Source organism: Humulus lupulus, chromosome 6, assembly GCF_963169125.1.
Source record: "Humulus lupulus chromosome 6, drHumLupu1.1, whole genome shotgun sequence".
Taxonomy (NCBI): Eukaryota; Viridiplantae; Streptophyta; class Magnoliopsida; order Rosales; family Cannabaceae; genus Humulus; species Humulus lupulus.
The window spans coordinates 105,305,957-105,314,931 of record NC_084798.1 but is presented as its reverse complement, the minus strand read 5'-3'; the positions used below and the strand labels follow the sequence as shown (position 1 = coordinate 105,314,931).

Here is an 8,975-nt window from a genome sequence, read left to right as displayed (position 1 = left end):
CGACTCTAAGGAAGTAGGGCGTTATAGGTGAGCTTACAAAAGCCAATAGAAAAAAGACTATACTTAAGATCCTCTATTTTACCATTGAAAACCCTGCATGGTCAATCTTTAAAATAATAATACACTCATCAAATAAAATGAAATAGAGAACCAATAAATGATAATGTATGAAACTAACGACCTCCTAGTACATGTAACCCCATCCTGCTAATCCCCTAGTTAATCTATCATCATAGGCTTCGACTGCCTGGTCTGGCATGCTAGTGTGACCACAAACCTAGTGTGTTAATCAGAAATAAAACCCCATACATGGGCTAGGTCTTTACACCTACAAGTGCAGCAACTTGCCACCTGGTCTACTCAATATGATGCCACAAAAACTAGGTGTGTATAAGTAATATGTACAAGCATGTTCAAACAAGGTTCGCATCTATTCAACCAAATAAGAAAAAATTACAATATCATATTCCATTTTATTTTTTAAAAATCAGAATCTTTATAATAGATATATATATAAATATACTAGGCACGTCGTTGAAGTAACGTTCTCCTTAGAACAATCCAGTACAAATCACAGGTTCATTTATAAATTGCAAACATTTTATAAAGTAAAATATTAGACTACCTTGACGAGTAGATTACACTCATGCCAACAGTGCACGGAATCATCGAAAAGTCACAGCTTAGCCAAATTGTAAATAAAAAAGGGCAGTGAGATGGCAGACAAGGGTGACTAGGTTTTGTTATTCTCAAAGAGCTGAATTCAGTGGTACAAACGGTTCGACAACTCGACCTTGGAGCGAGCTCAAAAATGAGTTCAAAGTTCAAAGTTCAAAGGACCATTAGTTTGACTTACTTTTCCCAGGAGCTAGCGGCGAGTGAGGTGGCGGCGCTTGGTAGCTAAGGTCACCAGTAGTTGTCGAACACTTCGGGAGGAAAGAAAGTGTTTTCTTCGGAAGAAGATTCATCACCATTCGTTGAAGGAGGTTTAAAGTGTTTTCTTCGGAAGAAGATTCATCACCATTCGTTGAAGGAGGTTTAAAGTTAAAGGTGATAACTGATAAATTATGATTGAAGATTGGATACAAAGTTCTTGTGGCTCAAGATAAGAGGGTGTCTTACTTTACTTAAGTTAAGTATATTTTGTATTGTGAAAATCTTAATTAATTCTCAAATTGATCTCTAGGTGTCACCTCATGGATGAACTTGGGAAATCGAACCATATAAAAGTATTATGTGTCATTTAAATATTTCTGTATTTACATCTTTGTTTTTTGTTCAAGTTAATTTAACATGTTGCCCATCTAAGTCATCAAAGTCATCAATTGCTGTTTAACGTGCTTAAGCAACTTTTTCATTTTGTCTTTGAGAAAATGTTGAGTAAATTACTTGGTTTTATAATTTAATTAGCAAAATATAAAACCAAGCTTTTATAATAATTAACAATAAAAAATAATTGATGTTAAAAGATGAATAAAATTATTGATAGAAGGAAAATCATTAACAGTAAATTACTTTGCTTAAGTTAAGTATATTTTGTATTGTGAAAATCTTAATTAATTATCAAATTGATCTGTAGGCATCACCTCATGGATGAACTTGGAAAATGGAACCATATAAAAGTATTAGGTCCGGTCAAAATTTTGCTTTTGAATTTTTTAAACACAAAAATAGAAATATTATTTTTATTTTTATTTTTAAAAAATAAAAATATATTTGGTAACTACTTTTGTTTTTTATTTTTAAAAACAAAAAATAATAAACGTGTTTGATAACTTTTATTTTTATTTTTTGTTTAACAATATGATGTATTGATTTGAAGAAGAGAAAAAATAAATGAAAGGAAAAAATGAAAACTGTTTAAAAAAAATTTGAAAGTGAAAAATTTTTATTTTTAAAATTTAATAAATTTTAATTAAAATTTTAAAAAATAATAAATAAAAATAGAGTTATTAAACACATTTTATGTTTAATTTTCAAATTTCTCATTAATTAAATAATTTTTTTTTTTTTTTATGTGATACCAAACAGCCCATTATGTGTCATTTAAACATTTCTGTATTTACATCTTTGTTTTTTGTTCAAGTTAATTTAACATGTTGCCCATCTAAGTCATCAAAGTCATCAATTGCTGTTTAACGTGCTTAAGCAACTTTTTCATTTTCTCTTTGAGAAAATGTTGAGTAAATTACTTGGTTTTATAATTTAATTAGCAAAATATAAAACCAAGCTTTTATAATAATTAACAATAAAAAATAATTGATGTTAAAGATGAATAAAATTATTGATAGAAGGAAAATCATTAACAGTAAATTATACTATAGAGAATCAATACTTAATTAAATTTAGAGTTTCATCATCCATCTTAATAGCAAAAGGAACTACAGCAAGCGCGTCAAGATTTTTCTTTGTATTTCTCTCTCTTATTTCTCTTTGAATTCTAAAGGCATAAGCATTATTTATAGTAAGGTAAAAAGGATTAAATTAAAATAAAACTTACTACAAATTAGATTGAGTAATTTTGCAATTAAAATAATTAACATTCAAAACTGACATGCGGTGGCTCATGATTGGCCGCATTTGGGACACTTGGCACGTGGGGAATGGCTGAAGAAAACAAGGGGAGACTTGGTTTAGGAAGTTGGGACGAAGACTAGTTGCGGAGGGATTGTGTGAGTTGCTTGACTTCGGGCCAGTGCGTGTGCGACACTCCCGCTTGGATTGAGTGGGAGAAAGGGGCCGCCTGACGGATGTGGGGCGATGGGGGGCGGTGCTCTCCTTTGGACTGAGTTGGGCTTGGGTCCCTTCCGAGCTTCATTTCTTTGGCAAAATACCAACTTTTCTTTTTTATGGCCTCAAATTGCTTTTATTTTATTTCTTTTTTAGAATGCGAAAATATGCTACAATTCTTATAAATATAGATCAAAATAAATCCAAACTAAAATATTTTCAACATAAAAATATAGCACGTTAATTTCATGAAAATACTAATTAAAATTTAATTAATTTTGAATTTTTAAAACAATGAATATGCATTTTTGAGAAAATTTTCACTTATTGTCCAACCAAAGTGGTGACGAAAGTCATTTTGTTAACAAAAAGAAAACTATTTAGGGGTTGTTTGGTAGGAGAAGTTTACTGTTTTTATATTACTGGGAAAGTTGAAAAGGATAATCTGATAGTCTGTAAACTTACATCATTGTGTTTGGTAATGCACTGTAATCTTATCTATGAATCCTGGGAATATCACTTTCTGTGTTTGATTGTGTATAGGAATCTGTTAAGTTTTCATATTTTCATAAAATTAATATAATAATATATTTCATCAAAATAATTTATAAACAATTTTACTCATGAAATATTTTTTAACAGAATTAAAAAAATACATCTATTGAATACTAGAATCAAGTATAATTTTTAAAATTACAAAAATACCCTTATTTTCTTTTTAATAATATTTCATTTGTTATTTTAAACTTAAGTAATGATGGCTTTACAAATCAATTTCTTTAAATAAACAAATATTATTTATCATTTTATAGTTTGATATATGTATATTTGTTTTTTCTTCTTCATATTTTCATAAAATTAATATAATAATATATTTCATCAAAATAATTTATAAACAATTTTACTCATGAAATATTTTTTAACAGAATTAAAAAAATACATCTATTATATACTAGAATCAAGTATAATTTTTAAAATTACAAAAATACCTTTATTTTATTTTTAATAATATTTTATTTGTTATTTTAAACTAAAGTAATGATATAAAGGCTTTACAAATCAATTTATTTAAATAAACAAATATTATTTATCATTTTATAGTTTGATATATGTATATTTGTTTTTATATTATAAGCTTCAAAAATAAAATAAGTCATTAACTAAAAAATTATTAGTTTAAGATTTTTTTTTAAATAATAAAAATAATTTTGAAATGTTTCACATTCCTGGGTATGTGAAAACCACCTGTCAGATGGGTTTCACTTGAACCTAGAATCAAGAAAAGTTAAAACCCCTGGAGTACAGATTCCCAGGTTAGAAAAACTCAAACTCAGTACCAAACATGGGAAAGTGTTCAGATTTCTATTCCCGTGTCCAGATTCCTGCATACCAAACGGCCCCCTTTAAGTAAAATATGTTAGATTACTTATTGACTTTCATCACAAAAGTTCCTTAATTTATTTTAGGTGTTTTTTTCTTTTTATAAATGGGATTTATTTATCTTTGACTTTCTTTTATTTTATTATTGTTGACGCGGTTCTTCGCCAACATGAAATTAAGAAAAGAAGAGAAAGGGATTAGTGCTTGTGTTGAACCGAAACAGATATATGATCTTAGGAAATGAAATGGTGACTCAAAGTACGTTTTTTGAGTGGTTCAAAGGTTAAAAATCATTCTACTCCACTAGTCAGTATTATTGCTATATACTGGATATTTGATTACAGGTCCTTTTTTACAATAAAGAATCCAACCCTTATTAACTCCCAAGGTCTCCATATTTATAGGAGAAGGCACCTGGGAGTTGGTAAGAAGGTCATCCCGTGACCTTCTTACCTATCATGTCAATTCTGTGACAATCATGATTAATTCCTAAACCTGACACATAAGTGTGGTCAAATCAATAGGTAAAGAGATAATGGGCCGCACGGCCCAACCCAGTCGTGGGTGTCTGAATACGCACGTTCCTGCTACGTGTCCGAGAAGTCAGGGATATATCAAACACGTGATGTCTGATATATGCACGTTTACCTTGCGTGGCTGACTTTATAAAAGGTCATAGCTCCAACTCTAGCTCGCACTACGAGCTGGATACTTAACTCGACCTTCGGCCTTCAGAGCCCGGACTCTGTCCTTAGGTTATCAGAGGCGAACCCTTAGGTTACCTCGAGCTAAGGAGGTATGATCTTATGACGGCAGCTCCGGTTTTGGGGATGTCCATGAGATAATCATGATTAGGCCGCAGCTCAGTTCGCTAATCAGCCCGTGAGAAAATCAGGGCGTACAATTATCTTCAAACATAAATTTGAAATTTAAGTATCAGAACTATTTTTATAAGTTATTTACCTTACTATGAAATTTTAAATGGACATTATATTTGCACCTCAAAAATATATATAGGCGCCTCATTATTTAAAAAAAATTAAAATTATTTTTAACATTTTTTTTTAATATTTTTTTGACATTCTTTAAATTCTTTTTTTTGTTAATTTCATTAATTTTTCTTATCATGTTATTTATAAATTTTTTTAAATAATGTATAATATTTTAGAAAAAAACTCTTACTTTGACAAGTTTTTATGTATATTTTGTTTAAATTTTTATTTATTTAGATATTTAAAATATATATTATTTATATGTATTTTCTAGAATATAAAGAAGAAGAAGAAGAATAATAAATAAAAAATTGTGAGCATAAGTGGATAAAAATATGTATCACAGATTAAATTTTAATAAAAATTGGGTGGCTTAATCAAATTTTGAAGTGCAAATATAATCACCCAATTTAAAAATACTTTTGTATGAATTAAAATTTGAACTTGCTTTGTGTTTTTTTCTTTTTGTTAAAAACAATAAAAAAAAATTTACAAGGACAAGATTGAAACTTCTTTATTCCAACTTTAGCCCGGGCAACAAGACAAAGATGGAAAAGACCAAACAAAAGTGGTGTCTTTTGGTGTTTAAGCCTCTGTTGTTAAGTAGGTGAGGTTCTACTATTATGATTATCTACTATGCCAAGATGGTAGGTGAGGAAATTGAAAATGTTACACCAACCGCACCAAAAGAAATAAAGAAGCAGAATAAGTCAAGATGAACTATTTATAAATATCTAATCCAACTAAACTGACTTATTTACTCGTTTAGGTGTTTGTCCACATTTATAGAAATCTTTTCTATGTGGGAGCATTTTAAAGACAAACCAAATGTGCTAAAAAAAAATAAATAAAAGTTACAACCATTAAATTAGACAGTCTATATTTAATATTTATATGGCTCAATAAATATAATACAATGCAAAGCAAGCAAGCCATTTTTTTAAAGGAAGCAAGCAAGTCATTTAACTCATTGGGTTTTGCATCTTAAATGCACCTTCACAATTCACATTCACCCTTCCCCATTTTTTTCCCTAAAAAAAAGAGATAATAAAATACAAGAACCTACCAGTTAGTGATAAAGAGAATTCCTTCAAAAGCATTCAAGATCTTTGTGCCTCAACCTCCTTACTAGGAAGAGAAGGAGGCTCGAACGTGCTAAAAGCCCTGTAAGCGGAAATGAGAGCTAAAACAAGGAAGCAGCAAAGAGCCAAGGCATGTAAAACCAAGGCCAACTTTATTCTATAGCAAAATCTGCCATATGAATTACAGGCCTCACTCCATGACACTTCTTTATCACCATAGTAAGATAGATATACTATTTCCATAACTGCAGCCCCGGATGTTACCATTAGGTATGCTGCAATCTGCACATATCAAATCAATATTTTGTGTTCAAAATGGGAGTAGCAAAAACCACTTAATTAGCTCAGTTACTATTCAAAAAAATCTACAAACGGTCCAAACCAAATAATTCACCCACACCAAACCGAATAAAACAGTAAAAACGCAACTCAGATAACACAATGAAAAATTAAACCATCCAATTTTTTATTAGGCAAGTTAGAATTTCTCAATCCGCCCAAATAACTCAAATAAATTAAATAAAAAATTTATATATATATATACATATATTATATAAATAATCTTTTTAAAAAAATAAAAAGAATGAAGTTGTATGTTTTTAATAATGAATTTAAAATATAATATTTTTAAATTTGAAAGATGTACAAATTTATTGAATTTAATTATTTGAAAACTAATAAAAACTAAAATCAAAATATTGAATAACTGTTTAAACGCTATAACCGAATCTGCCAAAATCATTGCGGGGTTAAATATTTTTTATTTTCTTATTTGAGCGGGTTATAGGTGAATAATTGTAACTTAATATTTAAACTGAATTATAAGAATTAAATATAATATGCAATAACTGGGTCAAACCAACCCAAGAAATGTAAGTGCTAAGATTAGCTGGGTGGGAAATAAGAATTTGAGAGTGATCTTCGGTAGCTTTGATAAGTAGTGGCAAAAAGATATTTGAGAAAGGGACAAAGTTTTCCCAAGATTATACCCATGTGGAACAATATTATAATAAAAAATTACCTAACTTTACTAACCAGAACAATTTTTGGGACAATAATGAAACCATGTTGAGAGTGCAAATAAACACCTGGTCAGAGACAAAGAATAACCAAGCTTTCGTAGCAAAGCATCTGATCCATAAGGACACAACAGCAACAACAGCATACACTACTGAAACGAAGCTGATACAAATCATGTACCTGAAATACAATTCAACCCTTTACTCCAAAAGCGACAAGAAGAAGAAGAAGGAGAAGAAGGAAGAATAAAGAACTAAATTCTTACTTGAGACCTGTGAGATTGGTGAACTTAAGCTTCCCATAGAGAGTGTTATCTTGGTGGTCAGTCATGGTTAACCATATCGTTACAATACTGAGAGGAATCACAGTGATTCTAAGAGAAGAATCTATGACCTTAAGAAGTGGCATGTGTTTGATTGAGTTATTGTCAGTATCCTCATCTGGGTTCCTCCTCATTTTCGAAACTAAGCAAGACCCGACCCACTATGGCTGAAGCAAAAAAGTACTTGTGCTTTCGTGTGGGAAAAAAAGGGGAGAGAAAGTATTAAGACAATTCTAGCAGAAAGCCTGAAACTTGGAATATATAATAAATATGGCTTAAACAAAGATTGGAAATGGAGATTTGGTTGGGTCGACCTAGTTATCTCTCTCTCGTGACAGAAAAATGCTTGAAGGAACACGTGTTGCTTTTAGTGGAAACACTTGTAGCGGACTTTAGCTTGTTAGGCCAAGCAATGATTATTATGATGTTGTGCTATTAACCTTAAAATTACTTTGTAATTTGGAAAAATGTAAATAATATTTGCACCAAAATTTTGCATAAAACCTTACACCAATTAACTAATTAAGGCGTTAGTTCCATTTAATTAATTAAATTTATATTAAATATAATGTATTATTTTAAAAAATAATATCACATTAATTATTGTAATATTTTGATACATAATTTTAATGTACATATAAAAAAAATAGTTATAATTAATGAACAGTTTTTAAAAAGAATTTAATGAACAAATTTAAGAAATGGGCCATTTTTAATTCACTTAATCTTTAAAAACTAATTATTAGAAGCTGTATTTTAATTTTTTTTTAAAGAAAAGTAGCTGCGTTTTTATTGGATAATAATTGATTAAAAAACAACAATCCTTTAATTTCTCTCATGTATAAAGATATTATATATTTAAATTTTACAACTAATAAAATTCACTGCGAGTATACATATAATTATTTATAAAGAAAAAACTGGTAAGTGAATAATCTAATCTAATAAGTTATCCAATTAGTGTTATTTAAATATCCAAATATTACTTTTGATGCAAAATAAGTCAAAATTTAGTTATATTTATTGGCACTTACAGCAGTGCGCCTGTAAAATCAACAAATTTTAAAAAAAATTAAAATATGGTAAAAAAGATGCTCGAATAAGTGTTGTATTATATATAAATTGAAATTATACATATTACGGTGATTTAGAAAATAATTCGATTTTTACGGTAATTAGAAATAATTACATTATTACGGTTAACTTCAGACTAAAGACTTTGTTCTTCATCCCTGTCATGCACGACATGCCAATCAAAGCAAAGTCTCCACCTCCGTCTAGACAAAAACAGAGTTTGTTCCTCAAGTCTTTACACGCACAACATCCCAACCAAAGTAAAGTAGTCTCCACCTCTATCAAAATTGGTCCCTCGACAACGAGTCCATCGGACAATGAATCTAAGAGTTTGCTCCTCATTTAAGTGTGTGTGATTGGTGAGATCCATCTCGG

At 29.6% G+C, this 8,975-nt stretch overlaps 1 protein-coding gene across 1 annotated transcript; it reads right to left on the bottom strand.

Moving 5' to 3' along the window:
• Nucleotides 1–5,965: 5,965 nt before the first annotated feature.
• Nucleotides 5,966–7,860, bottom strand: LOC133782417 (CASP-like protein 2D1). The gene is made up of 3 exons (XM_062221716.1): nucleotides 7,470–7,860; nucleotides 7,273–7,384; nucleotides 5,966–6,466 (listed from the first exon to the last, which is right to left on the bottom strand). The coding sequence occupies exons 1-3, from the start codon at nucleotides 7,658–7,660 to the stop codon at nucleotides 6,203–6,205; spliced, it is 567 nt and encodes a 188-aa protein (XP_062077700.1). The 5' UTR covers nucleotides 7,661–7,860; the 3' UTR covers nucleotides 5,966–6,202.
• Between the last annotated feature and the right edge of the window lie 1,115 nt (nucleotides 7,861–8,975).